A 22,032-nucleotide genomic window follows, 5' to 3' on the forward strand; every position below is an offset into this window, starting at 1 on the left:
TAATAATTAGACTGAGTACAGAATTTATCCCTGGAAACAAAGCTTTTATCATCTTTTAAATAATTTCAATTGAGAAAAAAAGGAGAAGAAAACAAACGTTTCATTATGGAAGTAATCCATAACTGTACAACTTACAGATGTATTCAGTATTTTTATATAAAGGCTTTCTTCGTGTACTAGTATTACTTAAGTTCATTAAAGGGATGCCTTAATATTTTGGAAAATGAAACTCGATCGAGAGATTCTCCGATGTTTTGCAGTCGGTAATAACCTTCAACCCCTTTAGCCAGTAATTAACCCGTCCTCCCTGTGCCCAGTAGCATAATTCGATCAAATATTTATTGTTCATGAGGGGTGCCTTATAATTAATCACAGGCACCTGAATTTTTATCAGTAAGTCTCGAAATTAGCCAAATATCGAAACATTCTACCCCCTCTATATATAAATACACAAGGTGTCCGACGCCATTTTGACCACCTGTTCGATTCAGGCTTCAATTTAACACATAAATCGGAAATGCCTACTGGTTTTCGTGTAGCATTGGGTTCAAATATAATATTTCTCGCTATACATTTCTTCCTAAATTTTAAATCTAACGCGTTGATAATGTTATCATCTAAACTTCATGCTGACTTCGAATTTCGTCACAGGGCCCGATCGCCATCAGCTGATGTCACGGAAATTTAATCTCGACACCAAATGCTCCTATACATAAACTTTTTTTAATACAACAATTATAAATTTATTTCATTGACAAACAAAATCAGAAAAAAAATTAAAAAACCGAAATATTCTGTTGTTTTGATAGTCTTGATTTTGTTTAACATATGTTATATGTGTTAGAAACAAATCATAGGTACTAGGTAGAGGCTTTGTTGAAGTTTCCGTTGTCGATAGGTAGCGCCTTATGGAAGTTTCCGGTGTCGATAAAAATCGGACACATGCCATAAAGCGGTTAGCGAAGCTAACCGCTTAATCAAAGTACTGAAAGTACTGAAAAGCGGTTAGCATGCTTTCATCTAATATGTACCGAAAAAAGTGCATGAAATGATGATATTTAAGTATGCATATCTTTGTCCAATGTTATCAGAGAAAAAATAACAGGCATTCTGTTTTTGTAATACTTTACTTAATAGTAAAATCAATAACATTCCAAACTGATGTCACAGATGGATGCAATCTAATTAAAATTAGATGTTCCGAATCCGCTACTGCTTCTCAGACATCTAACAACATCATATTTGGGGTCATGTAAGTGTGAATCTTCGATTAGCCAAAGAAAACGGTTCCTCCGAAATCTTGGCTTACAGTTCACATGGGTTTCTTGTTTTCAACACCGAACCAAAACACCCGAGGAGTTTTGTAGTAAACAAAATATGCATTGCATAAGCTGTGTTATATATGACGTGTGGGTGTCTTGTATAGTTTGTGCTCTTTCGTTTGCATTATTCACGTGCAGATGCCAGACTGCAGACTATACATGAAATTGATTCCAAAATTACTTTAATTCAACGTAAGACAGTATCAATAATGATGATATGTAGCCGTGGAATTAATTTGAGAGTTGTTTACCGAGGTTTGAATCTACATGGCCAAAGTTTTTGTGTTTACTAGTACATGTATTCATAATCGAAAGGTCGCTCTGATGTGACCCCGAATGGGATGTTAGATGTTTGAGAAGCAGTAGCGGATTTGGAACATTTAAATAAATTTTAATTAGATTGAAATGCATGTTTCAAAATTTAAACATGAGATTTCTTCAGTTTGAAAGACAGGAAATGCATTTTTAAAAGTTCTCTCTTGGTGGCATCCTATCGTTCTCTGGATGAAAACAATTATGTTGATGTTGAAAATTTAATTGTCTTTCATGCTCTATTGAATCTGAAGTTAGGTAATTGTAAAGCCTAATATAGCAAACAACTAAAAAAATGACAAATTAAATTCTTTAGAATAATGGATTTGGAGTAGTGTAGATCTACAGCTGGCTAGTCAGAGAAAAAAGGATGACTGAGCAGAGACTTTGTAAATGAATTGATATCAAAGAGCTCCAGTTGTGTAGGCTCATCGCGGGTATAACCTTTCAACGTGGGATGCTTACTTCTTCTAGGCAACGGATCCCACCTCTTAAACTTTCAGGAGTCAGCTTTTCTTCTTAAATCGATCATTGATCATTCTGTATTTTTATACAGATACTGAATACTTCCGTTTAGTAATATTATGAACTACTACTTGTACGGGAAGACTGGCGAGTAAACAAGATTATCAAGCTTTGTGAAATGTACGTTATTGACTTTTCAAACAAGTAAATGTTCGAATAAAGTAAATGGTATATGAGAATCATTTAAAAGAAGTCTTGCACAATATGTCTAGATAAGGACATAATGTGTATTTGCCATATACTCTTCATGCAATATTGCTCTCAAATAAAACATGTGAAAAGGAAAGTTGTCTAATCAAAAAATACTAGTATTTAAAAATGCAAATGTACACTTAAAGTCAGTGTAACTTAAGAAGTTATCAGTGTCACTTTCTTCAATATGTCGGTTAAACAATATACACTGATTTCTTTTCTATCAATGTGTCTCTAAACACCTGTATCTTAATTTAATTCTTCTCAAACGCTCAAAATAATGATCGACAAACTGGACAAATTCAAATTTAAGAAGGATTTTCACAGCTAATAATACGTTCCCTAGGAATTAATCAAATTTTCAAAATTTATAAATAAACATTTTTAATCAACCATACAGAATTACCGAAAAATAAGACAAAAGAGAAAGACTGTATTATTTGTCCGGAATTACCCCGTGTCCAGAATTGGACGGATCTCCCCTAAGTATAAATTTTAAATTTTTGCTAATTGCCAAGACTTTTCATACCTCATTCTTCTGTGAATAATAATATCGGTTGATTTTTAGAAGAGGGTCACAATGCCGATTAAAATTAATATATATTTATCCTTTTTTTTCAAAATTAATTTTACTACTTTAAGTGCCCCATTATTTTTTTCAAAACTAAAAGTAAGTGATCCCTTATGATCGTTTGTACATGTAATAAATTATCAAAGACGGAGCAGAGAATTTACCCCTGGGAGCTGAGCTTTTAAAACTGTTTATTAGACAGAGAAGAAAACAAACGTTTCATTGTGGAGGCAATCCTATTGTTTCCATAAAAACGTTACAAAAAGTGTAAAACTTGCAGATGTACTAGTATTCGGTGTTTTTATAAAAACGTTTTTCAGGTATGACTTGACTTAATAAATGGTGTTTCTTAATACTTTGGCAAGGAAAATCAAACTCGATCGAGAGATTTGCTGATGTTTTTGCAGTCTGTAATAACCTTCAACCTGCTGTATAATAAACCGTATCGTTCAACTTTCAAAAATAAACTAACAGTTGCTATAAATCGCGATCGCACGATGTACATGTAATAAGGACGAAATTCTCAGTTCTTTGAAGTTAGTGTTCTAAGTATTGTCAATGCTTTGGTAAATACTAATAAGAATTCGATATAATCGTTATAATAGCCACTCTTCGTACACAGCATATTGTCAATCTTTCACCAGGGGGCGTATTACGCCAACAGTATACAAATCATAGGAAGCGCTTTGCTGAAGTTACCGTTGTCGATAGGTAGCGCCTTGTGGAAGTTTCCGGTTTTGGTTGCAGAAGGATAAGGTTACGTGCGATAAAGCGATGTCGATAGGTAGCGCCTTATGGAAGTTTCCGGTTTTTTGGAGCCCATGCCATAAAGCGGTTAGCTAGCTAACCGCTTAAAAAACTGATTGAGGACCTTTTCTTTTTATATATTATGCATGTACGGTATATACTTCGCACATGTACACGTAAAGTATCTAAACAACTCATTGACAGTCAAAACTAGAGGTACTGTGAGCTATGAGCTTACTAGATAACCCCCCCCCCCCCCCCCCCGCGCCTCCCATATGATTATAATGGCAAAATTTATGTTTTGTTCTGTGAAACACAAATTAAGTGTCAGATCAAGAAGTGTTAAGTGTGTTTGAATGTGTACACGGTAAAGTGGGGATTTATTATTTCATTGCATCCCCTGCTGACCGGTCACACCCGCTGTGTGCTCCTTGTAATGATCAGGAAAGAACGGAAAAATCCGTATATATACAGAGGCAACATTCTAAAATCCTCTAAAGGGGGATGGGTTTCACGTAAACTGAGTATATAATACCATAAACAGAGCAGATATTTAAGGAAATTAATTAAAAAATATGCGATTTTTTTCTGTACATTTATTTATTTCTGCTGTTTTTAATCATATATATAATGTATAAACAGCAAACAATTAATGAATGACAATAAAACAAAGTTTGCTATCTATTCCGTTAAGTTTCTAACAACTTTCTAAAATTTTAATTTATGCCTATTACGAAATAAACGCAATTTTATTTCATTTCAATATCAAATCTCAAATTATTTGCTATTTATGAAGGAATGAAGGAATGAATGAGAAAAGAAAAAAATACATTATAGTTTGCTATTTATTCCGTTACTTTTTTTAAACGTTTGAAATGGAAATGATTGTTGTTTAGTTTCGTATAAACGTTAGACCTACGTTTTTGTTTAAAGTCTTAAACACTAAATAATATTAATTTTACGATCATTTAAGTAGTCTGATATTGCAAAAATACTTGGACTGCACTGAGATAATACCCGCAGTACTGTAGTATATTGAAACTTCTCTGGAGACGGTGTTTGCTACAGATTTCAGCTGTGTGTCGTCTTATACATTGTAGTAAGACCTGAATAACGCATACAGTTAAGACCTGAATAAGGCAGTCACTTGGTTATACATAGAGAGAGGTGGCATACAGTGTTGCTATCCCACAAGTTGACATGGCATGGGATTGGATAGGATTCAGGATTTATGATTCACGATAGAAACAAATAGAAGTTAATCCAATCCTATCCTATCCTATCCTGTATCCTACAGCCAATCAGATTAGAGCAAAGGTTAATTCATATTTTGGAATAAATTACAAAAACGAAATACGATATAAAATGTTTACAAAAGATATATTTATGAAATCACAATACAAAATAAAACATTCTTTTTTCTGAACACAGATTTACACTAAATTCACGACGAATTTTTCCAATCTTTCCCAATCATGACAAGGAGCACTCGGCGGGCGTGACCAGTCGGCAGGGGTTGCTCACTACTTACTATGGCACCTGATCCCACCTCTGATGTTTTAGAGGTATGTGTTTGCTCTACCCTTAATTTGTATTCTATGGATTTTTTTTATCTTGAATACTGTTTGTTATCTCTATATGTTTCACTTGCATATGTCCTGTTTTCTTTAAGCATATACAATAAAGCGTCTTAGTTATTTTTAAAATGCCCCTAACAAAAAATTCTAAAGAAAACTTCAGTAAATATGGTGAACGTTACTTATAAATTATAGTGATAACCTTTGACACTGAGATAATATTGTGATAACTTTGTAATCATTGTTTTACTTCACATAATGATACGTTTCTCCTTGATTTACTTTATTCATCCATGGAAATCTATAGTTTAGTGTAGTATTTTTACAAAATATAGACAACGAGTCCAACGTATAAATCCGTGCTACAGGAATTCTTTTGAACTTGATTAAATGAACATATTGATAGACCCCAAGATGTATACATTTAATCCTTATATATCATATTGTAATGCTAATTATGAATTTTTTTTTTTTTTTTTTTTTTTTTTTAAATGAAGGCCATTTATTTCAATATATTTTTTTAAATATAGAAATATTTACATTTTCTGTGTTTTTCTACAAAGAAAATTGTACAATTGATTTTTAAGTCACCTTTGTTTTTACTCACGCGTGGGAATATATACAGTGAAACTCGCGATAAAATAACGTCACAATGAGGCTACAGAGACGTAATTAGAAACGTAACGATATAAGGCATAGACTTGAACGTAGGCATTTTTCAAGTTTAATTGGGTGATTTACACACCAATAATTAATTTTTTTTTTTAAATTCCTTAAATATAATTATTGATCTTCATCAAAGATACAAAGTAAGTACATTTCCGAGTTCTATTTTTATTGAAAGAGATTTTAAGTTTTTAAGCTGTTGATTTTGGTGAAATCTTGTGATTTTAAATGGTCCATATGGAAATACTAGTATTTCTTTATTTGTGGTACGTATTGTAACTGATAATTTTTTGTAGAAAAAAATGAATATGAATATATACAGTCTCTGAAATTATGATTTATATAAATGTGACTCTTCTAAAGATTTGTTTCTTTCTTTCTCTCTAAAAGGCATAATGAACTTAAATAGAATGTTATCATACCTTTTGACAAGATCACATTCGATGCATTCAGATCCTTCCAGACATTGCCTAGAGCTTTTTTTACAGTAACCGAGAAATTTTCTATTTTTTCTTCATTGTTTTTAACACGTTCGGCAATTCTAATTACACCTCTTTTCTGTAATGTTGCGTTCATCCCATCCATTTGGTATTGGAGACCCTCAACTTCTTTTGCCAATGCACGATTATTGTTTTTGAAAACCATACTTTTATTACCCATATCATAATCAAGTTCTTTGATTTTTTCGAGGTGAGTTTTAGCAAAAAGGATTTGCGATTCGTTTAGAACGTTTATTTTCTCCATTGTGCTGTGGTCCTTCATTTTCAATATCTGTATTTCTCTTTTCAAGTCACTTTCGATTTTCTTTTCAAACAAATCAAGCTGTTTTTCGAAATCTGCATTTTTCATAGCTAATTTATGATTTTCATCTAGGAAAGCTAGAGTGTTGCTTTTAATTTTCTGGTCAAGAGATAGAATTTCTTCCTTTGTATAGTTTCTATTAGCATTCATCGTACCGTAGACGACCCTCAATTCCTCTTTAAGTTTGACGTTTTCTTCCTCCATTATTTGGTTTCTAGTCTTCAAGTCCTGAATTTCTTCTTTTGTTTCGTTTTTATTGTCATTCACCGTGTTATGAATGACCTTCAATTCCTCTTTAAGTTTGGTGTTTTCTTTCTCCATTATTTGGTTTCTAGTCTTCAAGTCCTGAATTTCTTCTTTTGTTTCGTTTATATTGTCATTAACCGTGTTATGGATGACCCCCAATTCCTTTTTAAGTTTAACGTTTTCTTTCTCCATTATTTGGTTTCTACTCTCCAAGTCCTGTAAGTCCTTTCTCACCTCACTAAGCTTTGTCTTTATAAGTTGCTTATCGTTTTTGTTGTCTAGGGCATCCATCACTAAATTCTGTATTTTTTGTACCATTGAAAAGCGCACCAAACTTTCCTGATTCAGAATGTCTCGTAAGACGTTGGAAACTTTTCCTGATGCAGTACTTGACAACAAACCATTGTTCTCAGAAGTTTTGTTTTCAAATAAAGAAAAATGGCCAAATGCCCCATATATGCACAAAGAGAGGATTAAACACAGTACGTGTAAAGCACCCATCTTCTCGGAAAAATGAACTGCTGATGATTCGAGATAGCTGTTTATATTGTGTTCAGCAATGAGTATTAGTAATCTTATCAACAAAAAAAAAAAAAAAAAAAAAAAAAAAAAAAAAAATAAGTGTTTTCCCTGACAATATGACTAGCTACTTGTCTTGATTTCAAAGTGACAAGATATCCTTGTACGAAATGAAAATGTTATCCCGACTGGAATTACTAATGACTATGTACTTAATGAGTAATATTGAAAATAAGTATTTTTCGCTGAAGAACTGATTTTACTTGGCAAACTTTCAAATAACAACTTAATTTTTCTCGAAAGAGTTAACATTATCCGGAGTATAATCATTTTTGATAATATACTTAATACGTAATATAGAAATTAAGTGTTTTGCACTGAAAAAATGACATGTTGCTTGTAATTGAGATAAGGGTTCACAACTTCAGACCATTAAAAGCTTTTCCCCTTATGGTATTATACAAAACAAAACATTTCTATAATAAGCTTTGTTTTTGGGTAAAGGCAAGACATCTCTGGTTTTGATATTGAAAGGATGCTGAATTTTTTCGTGGACATCCTTCTATGTAGTTTTTGGAGACCAGGACTTCTTGCAGGTTGTTGGAATTTCCATTATAAACTTCTAGTAATACGGCGTAGATCTAACCGTGAACGATCAATGGAAGAATTTTAGAATGTAAACAACGAAGAGTCCCAATCTCTACCCAAAGTTATCGTTCCACTTATACCTCTGTCAACGTCTAAAATGTAGTACGGAGGCGGAGGAACGTGATTTTTTTTTTCAAATGTTGTTCAAAATGGCCCACAAGAAGATTAACATCTGTACATTTCTATACATATATCAATGCTGCAAGTTGTTTGTCTATAAAAACTAAACCATGTTGAGATTTAGCGACAATGTGTTTTAAATTTTCCACGTTCGTAATATCCTGCCGAGAAATAATCCCTTGTAATATATGGTGAAAAAGCGATATCTGATTCTAATTCTCATAAATAAACTTTCATTTAACATGTTAAGCAAGAACATAGAAGTTTTACATGTATAATTTATGATGCAATAGGTAAAAGTAAGTTTTGCCAAGAATCTTGGCATTTAGACGTTGACAGAGGTGTTGTAGCGAAGCGAACGATAACTCTGGGTAGAGATTGGAAGAGTCCAGGCATCGAAAGACCATATCTCTTCAGCTTGTTTGGATGACTTAACCGATTCTTAATTGTGTAAACGTGTAATAACATGTTTTTCTATTAATTATGCTCTGTTTGTTTGGATAATTCCACACGAACCGTCAACAGCGGACTTGAATAGATGATGTGCTAGAACATATAAGTATACCACACTGTGCATGTGTGCATTTTTACAAAGAATTTACACATATTTCTTCCTTTAAACAATATTCTTATGACTTGAACCATTAACATTTTATTCTTTTTAATATAAACAAAAATTGGGTGCTGAAAAAAGATATAGTGTAAATAGAGGGGGGATGAATATTTAAAAATACTCTGCCATATGATTCAATCAGCTATTAATGAGCTCTTAGACTAAAACAATCGTATGTTTTATGCCTTAGTCAGTTTTTTACTATTATCATTTCCCTAGTAAGGTGAGAAAATAAATTCTTTCATTTCTGTGCAATTTATAATAACTGAACGGCTAATGAATGTAGAATCATAATGACCATTTCCAATGCTACTGTTTAAATATTTAATAAGATCAATCAGCACTGCACTTACATTGTATGTATGATGTATTGTGAGTTATGAGACATATGTTAATCTTTTAATATTCATTATTACAGAGAATGGTTTTGCCTGCTCTCATGCGTCATCACAGTATAAAGGATCTAATCTAAAAGTATGTATGATTTCATTTTTTGACATGTATTTATACATGGTCATTAAAATACATAAACATCATTATATGAGTTGAGATGACGTGTCTGCAGATTCTCAGAACAAGTGATTTTCCTCTTTTAAAAATCTTGAGAGTAAAACTGAGAACGATGTTGAATTGTTCTGGTCATCATCATTCATGTTGTGATATATAGTTTTTCTTCTTCATTTTCATACTTAAATTTCAAGATAAAAAAGAAAACAAAGAAGAAACATTAAATAGATAAATACCAAGAGAAAAGAGAGAAAAGTCCCCAAACAAATGTTTTCATACTTGTTATCAAGTCAAAGAGATAAAATGAATTATAATATACAAGTGTAATATGTTAAATATGATTTTTTTTTTAATTTTTATATGACTGAGGTTGCAGTATACGATTTTATGTTCCTCTGTTATTATGCAAGACCGAAGGCAAGTCAACTGAATTAAAAAATTAAAATTAAAATTAAAATAACAACAGTAGTGAAAGTGAAAAAATGACGCAAAACAAAATATAAACATATTATAAGGGGGTCAGACAAGACTAGAAAAAACTTCGAAAGAATACAAAAATCTTTGGTATCATATTAATAATCTGACCCCCTAAAATTAAATATATCATAAAGGTGGGTTTTTCATGATTTCTAAATGCATTACTTTGGGAGAGGAAAAGGTGAAATTAAAGCCAATTGTACAGGAAGTGTGAAAGATAATCACAATTAAAAACAGTTTAAATGTGTATGACAAAATTTACAATCTACATGCCTATAATGTTTTTTTTAGCTCACCTGAGCCGAAGGCTCAAGTGAGCTTTTCTGATCAAAATTTGTCCGTTGTCTGTCGTCGTCGTCGTTGTTGTCGTCGTCGTTGTCGTTAACTTTTCACATTTTCGACTTCTTCTCAAGAACCACTGGGCCAATTTCAACCAAACTTGGCACAAAGTATCCTTAGGTGAAGGGGATTCAAGTTTGTTCAAATGAAGGGCCACGCCCTTATTCAAGTGGAGATAATTAAGAAATAGTGAAAATTTGATTGTATGTTTTAAAAATCTTCTTCTCAAGTACCACTGTGCCTGGAAAGATGACTTATATGGAAGCATCTTCAGGTAGTGTAAATTCAAGTTTGTTCAAATCATGACCCCCGTTGGTAGGGTGTGGCCACAACGGCCGATCAAAGTTTTACATAGAAATAAATAGGAAAATTCTTTAAAAATCTTCTTCAGAACCACTGTGCCAGGAAAAATGAAACTTATAGGGAAGCATGCTCAGGTAGTGTAGATTCAAGTTTGTTCAAATCATGACCCCCGAGGGTAGGGTGTGGCCACAATGGCCGATCAAAGTTTTACATAGAAATATATAGGAAAAATCTTTTAAAACCTTCTGCTCAAGAACTACTTGGCCAGGAAAGATGAAACTCATGTGGAATCATCCTCATGTAGTGTAGATTCAAGTTTGTTCAAATCATGACCCCCGGGGGTAGGGTGGGGCCAAAATGGCCGATCAAACTTTTACATAGGAATATATAGGAAAAATCTTTAAAAATCTTCTTCTCAAGAACCACTGGGACAGGAAAGATGAAACTCATTTGGAATCATCCTCAGATAGTGTAGATTCAAATTTGTGCAAATGATGACCCTGGGGGTAGGGTGAGGCCAAAATGGCCGATCAAAGTTTTACATAGGAATATATAGAAAAAAACTTCTTCTCACGATCCATAGGCACAGGAAAGATGGAACTTATGTGGAATCATCCTCAGGTTGTGTACATTCAAGTTTGTTCAAATCATGACCCCTGGGGCTAGGGTGGGGCCATAATGGCCGATCAATGTTTTATATAGGAATATATAGGAAAAATCTTCAAAAATCTTCTTCACAAGAACCCCTAGGCCAGGAAAGGTGAAACTCATGTGGAATCATCCTCAGGTAGTGTAGATTCAAGTTTGTTCAAATCATGACCCCGGGGCTAGGGTGGGGCCATAATGGCCGTTAAAAGTTTTACATAGGAATTTATAGGGAAACCTTCTAAAATCTCCTTATCAAGTACTTCAAAGCCATGATTAGTAATATTTATATGGAATCATCCTCAGGTAGTGTAGATTCTAGTTCGTTCAAATCATGATCCCCTGGGGGGTTAAAATTCAAGCCCCGCCCTCCCCCCCAACGTTACTAAACTTTCAGTTCTGATCTGATATGTGCTTTTTCTTAGCTGATGTGCTCAGGTGAGCGCTGTGGCCCCTGGGCCTCTTGTTTCATTCAGGACAACCCTGCACATTTGCTACTGTACAGATTGCAGTTCATCTGTTTGCTGTTAGATTAAATAATGAAAGGTGTTCAAACCAGTGTCAAAGAGTCCTAAGTCTGAAATCATGGTGCTTTTATAAAGGAGATCAGTGATTGTTTTCTGTGTATTGTTGACATTTGTGGAACTGTTTGGTTTATGACCATCTCTCTGACAATAGCTCTGACATTTGAAATTCAATTTGAGCGACTGATAAGAAAGCCAATTCATATGCGTGTAAAACATTATTCAACTGTGATAAAAATATTGATTAACTTAAATTTAAACAAAGTACATGTACATGTATCTGTGATCTTGGCATTGAAATTCATAAATGCTGTACATGGATACTTTTAATGAATTTGTCTCATGGTAATGGAATATTCAATTGTTTAACATTGTTGAGGAATCACCCTGAATAAAATACATGTATTGTGAACTTGATAAAGTATTTTTTCCTCATTTAAACACTGAAAAATTTAAGATCAAATGTCAAGGTCAAATACAAGAACACAAGAATGTGTTATAAATGCTGTAAATACTGTGAATTCTTATGCATGTTTTATAAGATAGATCTGAACATGTGTCAAGTATTTCAATTCCTCAATCAGACACTGATTAACATTCAAGATCAAATGCCAAGGTCAGATACAAACTTGGCTTACTCAAGAATGAGTTATAAATACTGCAAATACTGTGAATTCTTCATTTCGTATGCATGTTTTATAAGATCTAAGGAACATGTGTTGGCTCATTACAATATTTATTGCTCTCAATCTGTCTGACAATGACGATTTAGGAAATATTTTATATTAAAACATAAGTTATAAAATTTTCACACATAAAACAAAATTGGAAATTGAAATACATTTGTACGACACTGAACTGACTATAAACTGAGAAGAAACTGAAGTTAAATAAGAAATTTTAACATTTCGAATATCTTGAATTTTATTTAGCAACTATAGATTTCGCATGTTTGAAAACTATTCACATACAACAGATGATGAACTGGAAATTTTAAATAAGAATAAATTATGAATTTAAATAACAAAAATATACATTTAAAATTTGATATAATAAGACAATATCACATTTAAAATGTTTAATATGTGAAAGTCAAAATATTCTAAATCTAAATTTTGACTTGTTTGTTTGGTTTATGGTCTAATCATATCGTATTTTTTAGAATTGCAAACTGAAAAAAATGTTATACAGGCACAGTTAGGTTATACATGTACATGCATGTTATTTTCATGGTGCTCGGTTTATGAAAAAAAAGTTTTACATGAAATATATACTTTAACATTATGACCGTATAGGCCTATATGGGATTTAAAATTAATTAATTATCACACGCCGTGAGCAGGTCTCTATGGCTATGTCTCCTGATCATTGTTAGTAGAAAAATTAAAACAAAGTCTAATCATATTTTTATTCAATTCTCCTGGATGCCCAATTTCTTTACATGTTCGCAAAATCAGTACTTGCCCACGGTTTATAACAATCTGTTTTTTTGAACATGGTAATCGTAAATTTAATTTGTGCGGTGTGTCCATTGCAGGAAGATAAAACGTACGCTCAACTAGGACCTCGGGTCCCCCGCAAATAGTTCGTCATTTTGCGTAGTAATAAAACATTTTAGGAACTCTTAAGGCATAAAAAGTACAAAAGTAAATTCATCGATATCAATACGGAGACCTCAGGTCACCTTATATATTAACTGAATTTTATACGATAAACAGTTTTCTGTGTCTTACTCCAAAATAATCATATTTATAACTTTATACAGATCTATTTTCTAATACATATATTAGCAGAAACGTACAAGTAATTAGGGGGACAAAAGGTAACCTTATATTAATATTATACTGTACATCAGTAGGAAGACCAGTGGTCACCTTACCCTATTGTTATATTGTACATCATTAGAGGGGCCATAGCTCACCTTACATTTTAAATCAATAGGGGGCCAAAGGTAACCTTATATTGCATGTCATAAAGGGGTCCTGAGGATACCTTATATTGAACATCAATTGGGGGACCAGAGGACACCTTATATTGTTCATCAGTACGGGGACCAGTGGTCACCTAATATTGTACTGTACATCAGTAGAGGGAACAAAGATCACCTTAGATTGTACATCAGTAGGGGGACCAGAGGACACCTTATAATGTACATCAGTAGGGGGACCAGAGGGCACCTTTTATTGTACATCAGTAGGTGGACCAGAGGTCAACTTATATTGAACATTAGTAGGGGGACCAGTGGTCACCTTGTATAGTACATCACCGAGGACAGAAGATCACCTTATAATGTACATCAGTAGGGGGACCAGGGGACACTTTACATTGTACATAAAAAGGAGACCAGAGGTCAACTTATATTGTACATCAGTAGGGGGACCAGAGGTCATCTTTTATTGTACATCAGTAGAAGACCTGTGGTCACCTTATATTGTACATCAGTAGGGGGACCAGAGGACACCTTATATTGTACATCAGTAGGGGGACCAGAGGTCACCTTATATTGTACATCATTTCGGGAACCAGGGGTCACCTTATATTGTACATCAGTAGGGGGACCAGAGGACACCTGATATTAATAATAATAATAATAATAATAATAAATAATAATAATAATACTTTATTTATAGAAGGTAACCCGATTAGTGCAAGCACTAGTCTTCCTCAGGGCCTTCTTTATAACATATATACAATGTTTTATACAATAAAGACAATAATTACAAACATGAAACAATAAAATATTAACACTTTGTTACACCAGAATAAATTAAATATGGACATTTCATTGTAAAGAAAGGAAAACATAAATTTTATGTAGAACCAGTGCGTTTCGTAAATAAAAAATTTTCAACACTACTTTTAAATATCGCAAGGGATTGGGAATTCCTAATACTAATAGGCAACTCATTCCAAATAATAACCCCTGAATATTGCAAAGAATTTTTGAATAAATTTGTTTTATATTTTGGTAAACGAAGCTCTGAATTTGTCTCTGAGCGTAACGTGTATGATCCAGAACTCTGAAATTCAAAAAATTCATGCATATAATCCAGAGACATATTATGAAATATTTTGAACATCAGAATGCTTTTCTGTAAATATAGAAGTTCGTAAACCGTTAACCAGCCTAAAATGTTAAACAAGGGCATTGAAGGTGCATCATATTTTTCATTTAAAATAATCCTAGCTGCTTGTTTCTGAAGTCTGTATATTCTATCGATGTGAGTTTGAGGTGAGTTACCCCAAATAGAAAGGCAATATAAAATTGATGGTAAAATAAATGCATTATAAAATAGCTTTCTAGTATGCAATGGTAGAAACTTTTTAATTTTTCGTAAAGTAAATAATTTATAAGTAAGGGTTTTGCAAACTGCATCTACATGACAAGTATATTGAAGAGTATGATCAATGTGAACACCTAATAATTTTTCTGTTCTAACATTTTCAAGGGGATGGCCAGAAAGTTGTAGTTGAAGATTAACATTTTCTAATTTCGATTTCTTTTGGTGTGTTCCCATTAACATACACTTTGTTTTATCAGTATTCAAAATCATCTGATTCTGTTGACACCAGGTTTGTATTTGATACAGGTCATGATTGAGAGTTGCTTCAATATGTGAAATATTACTACCATGAAAATGCATTGTTGTGTCATCAGCAAACATATCAACATTTCAATGTTCAACAGATAATGGTAAATCATTGATATATAACAGAAATAACAAGGGACCTAAAATAGAGCCCTGTGGCACACCTGCTGTGACGGGCAGTGACTCAGATGTGTAAGCACCAATTTTTACACTTTGAGTTCGATCATTTAAATATGAACATCCTCAGGAGGACCAGAGGACACCTTATATTGTACATCAGTAGGGGGACCAGTGGTCACCTTATATTGTACAGTACATCAGGGGACCAGAGGTCAACTTATATTGTACATGTGTAGGGAGACCAGAGGTCACTTAATATTGTACATCAGTTGGGGAGCCAGAGGTAATCTTTTATTGTACATCAGTATGGGGACCAGAGGTCACCTTATATTGTACATCAGTATGGGGAAGAGAGGTCACCTTATATTGTACATCAGTAGGGGGACCAGAGGTCACCATATATTGTACTTTACAACAGTGGGGGGGACCAGAGGTTATCTTATATTGTACATCAGTAAGGGGACCAGTGGTCACCTTATATTGTACATCAGTAGGGGGACAAGAGGTCATCTTATATTGTACATCAGTAGGGGGAACAGAAGAAACCTTATTTTGTACATCAGTAGGGGGACCAGAGGTCACCTTATATTGTACATCACTTCGGGAACCAGAGGACACCTTGTATTGTACATCAGTAGGGGGACCAGTGGTCAGCTTATATTGTACATCAGTAGGGGGACCAGTGGTCACCTTATATTGTACAGTACATCAGTAGGGGACCAGGGGTCACCTTATATTGTACATGTCTAGAGGGACCAGAGGTCACCCTATATTCTACATCAGTTGTGGGACAAGAGGTCACCTTATATTGTACATCATCAAAACTGAAGATCACACTCTTTTGAACGACAATGAAGAAACCGGAAGACACTTTATATTTTACATCAATAAGAAGACCAGAGGTCATCTTATATTGAAAGTCATCAGGGAGATCAGAAGACACCTAATATTTTACATAAATATTGAGACCAAATTGGTCACCAGAATTAATTCATGTGACACTTTGCTATCTGTTTTTTCTGGCGTCGTGCGCTGTGCATTATGCGTTAACATTCGAACATTTTCAGCTTTTCTCTGCAATCCCTCAACCATTTACAACCAATTTTGGCATAAAGCATCTATTGGTGAAAGGGAGATTTTTTGAATCATGGTCCCTGCCCTCCTATCCTTAAGGCAAAAAAGTCGGGGAGAAACTACTACAATTGATGAAATCTTTAAAAATCTTCTTTACTCATTGACATCAAGCCGCCGTCTAACTGTTGGCATAATTATTATAAGCATTGACTCCTCTACCCAAATTGTGAAATTTATTGTTCCAGGATCAGTGGCCCTTGGGTAAGGACAGGGCTATAAAAATATATATCGTGAAATGCATGTATTCTTTGAAAATCTTTCCCTCTGCCCCTGGATATTAAACAAACTAAGTACATGCATAGATATGATGAGGAAGGATATTCTCTCCAAAGTTTTGAATTCGTGACCCAAAGGTTAGGCGTTCTGGTGTTACGGTGGGGCTATATAAATTGTAAAGTTAAAATGCATTAATTCTTTAAAAAATCTTCCTCTCTGCACCTTGATATTAATTAAACAAACTACATATTAGTTATGATAAGCAAAGGAGCCTCTTCCAGAATTATAAATTTCGAGGCCCCGGCCTCATGGGTATCATTGAGGGGTGGGGCTCTAAATAAATACTGTAATTGAATTAATGCTTTGAAATTTGTTCTTTGGTATAAACCAAATTTTTTTATGAACAAGGGTGCCTCTCCCAAAATTGTGAAATGTATGACCTCAGGATGAGGGTTTTTGTGGCCAATGGGCACTACTAATTATTGCTAATTATTACTGATTATTTGAAATTTGAAATGCACTTTTTGTTCCCCTACGCGCTATATAGGTATTAAGTAGCCAAACTAAGCATGTAAATATATAGTTATGATGAGCAATGGTGCTTTTTTTCAAAATTGCGAATGTCATAGCCTCTGGTTCAAAGCGCGAACCAAATTCAATTGTTTTAAAGTTTTTACATGATGTTCAGATGACCTATTAGACCCATAGGCCTCTTGTCGAGTTCTTACAAGAGAACCTCTAGTATCCCGTTAATATGTATTTTTTCTGTAACCTCTGGTTCGCCCTTATTTTCTTTTTAGATGTCTTTTGGTTAAGACGGGTCTAGAATCTTTGATGCCTTATCTCTGCATTTATATGAATTTAATTTTATGTCTGGTTTCCTTAAAAATGTACAACAAAGGGGACCACTGGTCTCCCTATTTATGTACAATACAAGGTGACCTCTAGTCCCCCTTGTGTTGTAAAATATAAAGTGACCTTAGGTCCCCATTATGATCTACATTATAGAGAGACCTCTGACCCCCTATTGATGTATAAGGTGACCTCTGTTACTCCTTTTGATGTACAATATAGTCTGGCGTCTGGTCTTGTACAGTATAAGGAAGCCTCTGGTCCCTTTTCTCTTGCACAGTATAAAGGAGACCTTTAGTCTCCAAAATAAAATAAAATATAAGGTGACCTCTGATCAACCCTATTGATGTACAATATTAGTTTACCTCTGCTCCACCTAGTGACTAGGGTTAAAACTGACCTGAAGGCTCTGTCCCCCTATTGATGTACAATATAAGGTGACCTTTTGTCCTCCTACTGATGTAGAATATAAGGCGTCCTCTGGTCTCCCCTGATGTACAATATAAGGTGATCTATGTTCCCAATACTGATGTACTGTATAAGGTGACTCCTGGTCCCCCTACTGATGTACAATATAAGATGACCTCTGGTCTCCCACTGATGTAAAGTTCAATATAACGTTTCCGCTGGTCCTCCTACTGATGTACAGTGCAATATAATGTGTCCTCTGGTCCCCCTACTGATGTACAATATGAGGTGTCCTCTGGACCCACTATTGATATACAATATAAGGGACCTCTGGTCCCTCTCCTGATGTACAATATAAGGTGTCTTCTGGTCCCCCTACTGATGTACAATATAAGATGACCTCTGGTCTCCCACTGATGTAAAGTTCAATATAAGGTTTCCTCTGGTCCCCCTACTGATGTACAGTGCAATATAAGGTGTCCTCTGGTCCCCCTACTGATGTACAATATAAGGGACCTCCGGTCCCTCTACTGATGTACAATATAAGGTGTCCTCTGGTCCCCCTACTGATGTACAATATAAGGTGACCTCTGGTCCCCCTATTGATGTACAATATAAGGTGTCCTCTGGTCCTCCTACTGATGAACAATATAAGGTGACCCCTGGTCCTCCTACTGATGAACAATATAAGGTTACCACTGATCCCCTACTGATGTACAATATAAGATAACCTCTGGTCCTCCACAGATGCAAAGTGCAATATAATGTGTCCTCTGGTCCCCTACTGATGTTCAACATTAGACCTCTGGTCTCTCTACTTATGTACAATTTTAGGTGACCTTTGGTCCCCCTCCTGATGTGCCCTACTGATGTACAATATAAGATGTCCTCTGGTCCCCCTATTGATGTACAGTATAAGGTTACCTCTGGTCCCCCTATTGTTGTACAATATAAGGTGACATCTGGTCTCCTTATTGATGTAGAATATAAGATGACCTCTGGCCCCCCTACCTGATGTACAATATTAGGTTACCTCTGGTCCCCCTATTGATGTACAATATAAAGTTTCCTCTGGTCCTCCTACTGATGTACAAAATAAGGTGTCCTCTGGTCCCCCTACTGATGTACAATATAAGATGACCCCTGGTCTCCCTACTGATGTACAATATAAGGTGACCACTGGTCCCCTAAAGATGTACAAAATAAGATAACCTCTGGTCCCCCCACTGATGTAAAGTGCAATTTAAGGTTTCCCCTTGTCCCCCTACTGATGTTCAATATAAGGTGACCTCTGGTCCCCCTACTTATGTACAATATAAGGTGACCTCTGGTCCCCCGACTGATGTTCCCTATTGATGTACAATATAAGGTATCCTTTGGTCCCCCTACTGATGTACAATATAAAGTGACCTCTGGTCCCCTAATGATGTACAATATAAGGTTACCTCTGGTCCCCTAACGATGTACAATATAAGGTTACCTCTGGTCTCCCTACTGATGTACAATATATAATGTCACCTCTGATCTCCCTGATGATGTACAATAGAAGGTGAGCTATGGTCATATAAACTTTTTGTTACCTCTGGTATTTGCATATAAATTATGGAAATACGCGGGGTCTTATATTGTATTTCAATAAGGATTTCATAGCTCACAAATTGTAGTATATGAATGAGAGAACTGTTATCTTATGTTTTACATTATCACGATATCACTGAAAGTTTTAAGTAGGCAATAATATAAAATCGTGGTATGTGTAGAATTGTTTTTAAATCCTCTCCAACAAAAATGTTGTGACACTAATTTTTTGACAGGGAAAAAAGTGCACAATTTCTCCGAATTCTCTAAATGTATGTACATTGTAATTGGAATTTGGAGGATTATAGTCAACTTGTCTTCAAATACAGTATATATGTGTATCGATCCAAAAGTAAATCTCAATTGGTGAATTTTTAAAGTTTTATTTCTTTTTTTAAAAAAATGTAGTTTTGATTGGTGTATGAATTTGATGTGTACATTCCAGGGATAGAGGAGGGGGGGGGGGAACTCCAGCCCCAACCTTCGAAAAACAGGGTATGCATCTTCTTTGTAGGATAATTACTGAATAGTGTTAAACTGATGATGTCGTCTATTGAGACATGACCTCATAAGGAAGACAAAGGACACATAAAATAATTTATTAACAAATAATTATTCCATTATATTGAAGGATCCTTTCTCCTCCCCTGCTTGTTAGAGATCTGCAAATACAGAGACTGGACGTCGTTTACTCTGAGTCGCTTACTATTAGTAAGGAGATCAGAGATTAGGCACTGTGTTCAATAGATACTATAACTTCACATGGAATAATAAAATCATAGGGGAGACCACAGGTCACCCCACGTAATCCGTAATTGCTAAACTCTTATATATATCATACCCGGGTATATCTTAATAATATTGCAGTTAATGTTGCTAACCCCACACACCCACCAACCATCTTTTATAATACCCATCAGATGGTTATTCCATTGACAAAAAAAAGGTTTTTTTTACACTGTAAAGGCTTCACAGTAGTACGATTTAATCTATTTTCACTTTACGTATGCAACGCACTACATTTTGTAGCGGAGTAAAAAGGCCCGATAGTCGTGAATTGAGCAGGGGACCTAAGGTCCTAGTTGAGCGTACGTTTTATCCCTCTGCGTGTCCATTCTCTAACTGTGTGTGTGAGAGCGTAGCGGGAACGACAACTCTGGATAGAGAATGCGGTGTGTCAGGAATTATGGAATGCCAATCTCGATTATTTTTCTCCTTTAAGATATATAACACTTAAAGGAATACGATCAGTATAACTGAATTGCTTTTCTCGTCATTCCTTTTTCTTCGTTTTGTCAAATTGATTCCTAAATATTAAAAAACTGAGAGTTGCAGGATAGGATAGGATAGGATTAGACTGAAATCACAGGATAGGATTGTGGATGCAGGATTTACGATAGGATAGGATAGAATTGTCAACTTATAGGATAGCAGCACTGTACCACGAATTAAGGAGTATTTATAAGTGCCAGGACAAGACAAAATTGTGTTTGCGGGAGACACCCGTTGACCACAGCTAGTGGTTGTCCAATCAAGAAGAAACCCGTGGATTTATTGTATTGTATTTGTATCTATTTTATTTGGTCAACAAACACCTGAGTTAACGCCTCGGTGATACAAGACATATCACCACACAACAAGCTCGGCAACGTTGCACGTTACATTATTTGGTGGCAAGCGTCGGGATTTTGTTAGTAAAGAATTAGAAAACAATGACGATCTAGTTCAAGCTATTGCACAATTGTTTGCAAAGTAGGTGCTAAGTGTAATGGATTCGTTTTCATGAATGGAAAAGACGCTACAATCCTTGTATGAAATTAAAAAGCAAAGTAATTTTGAGAAACTTTCTAAGCGTTGTTTCTGACCCTTGGTAAAAAAAAACACGTTGCTTTAAAAATTGGCTAACATGGGTCTATTTAATCAAATGAACTGAAACTTCACACTTCGACAAATAAACGTTTTTTATTAACGAAAATGTGTTGATCTATAACCTTGTAATAATAATATGACGATGAGGAACATTTCTACGTATTTCTTGAATGACCCTCATATTTCCATAGTTTTGAGTGTGCATAAATTTAAAAGATTTAAAAAACAAGTTTTGTCAGAACTCAATATATACTCGTGGCAGCAGAAGAGGCGTTGTTTCACGACTACAGATTTCGACAAAATAGATGTTCTCATTTATGGTGAATTTTAGAAAAAAGTCTAAAACTGATAGCCGGGCAAGGGTAGAATTTTGTTTGTGGTCATTTCTGTTTAAAATAAGTTCCTTAAACAAGGACGTTATCTGTTATTTTGATATGGAAACATCCTGAAGTAGTGTAGATCTAGTTTCATTTTTGTTCAAATCGTGACATCTGAAGGTAGGGTCAAGTCATATAAAGGAATCAAAAAGTTTTATTTAGGAATAAAAGGGGGAAAAAAATCTTCGAAATTCTTTTGAAGAACAAGAAAACCATGCTTATTCTTATTTATAT

General features: G+C 34.6%; 1 protein-coding gene across 1 annotated transcript; it reads right to left on the bottom strand.

Moving 5' to 3' along the window:
- Positions 1-6,207: 6,207 nt before the first annotated feature.
- LOC134261206 (putative leucine-rich repeat-containing protein DDB_G0290503) lies at positions 6,208-7,461 on the bottom strand. The gene has a single exon (XM_062743655.1). It carries the CDS (start codon positions 7,458-7,460, stop codon positions 6,270-6,272), a length of 1,191 nt encoding a protein of 396 aa, XP_062599639.1. The 5' UTR covers position 7,461; the 3' UTR covers positions 6,208-6,269.
- Between the last annotated feature and the right edge of the window lie 14,571 nt (positions 7,462-22,032).

The sequence above is a fragment of the Saccostrea cucullata genome, unplaced genomic scaffold (genome assembly GCF_032062105.1).
Source record: "Saccostrea cucullata isolate Sc308-1 unplaced genomic scaffold, CSIRO_AGI_Scuc_v1 ctg2034, whole genome shotgun sequence".
Taxonomy (NCBI): Eukaryota; Metazoa; Mollusca; class Bivalvia; order Ostreida; family Ostreidae; genus Saccostrea; species Saccostrea cuccullata.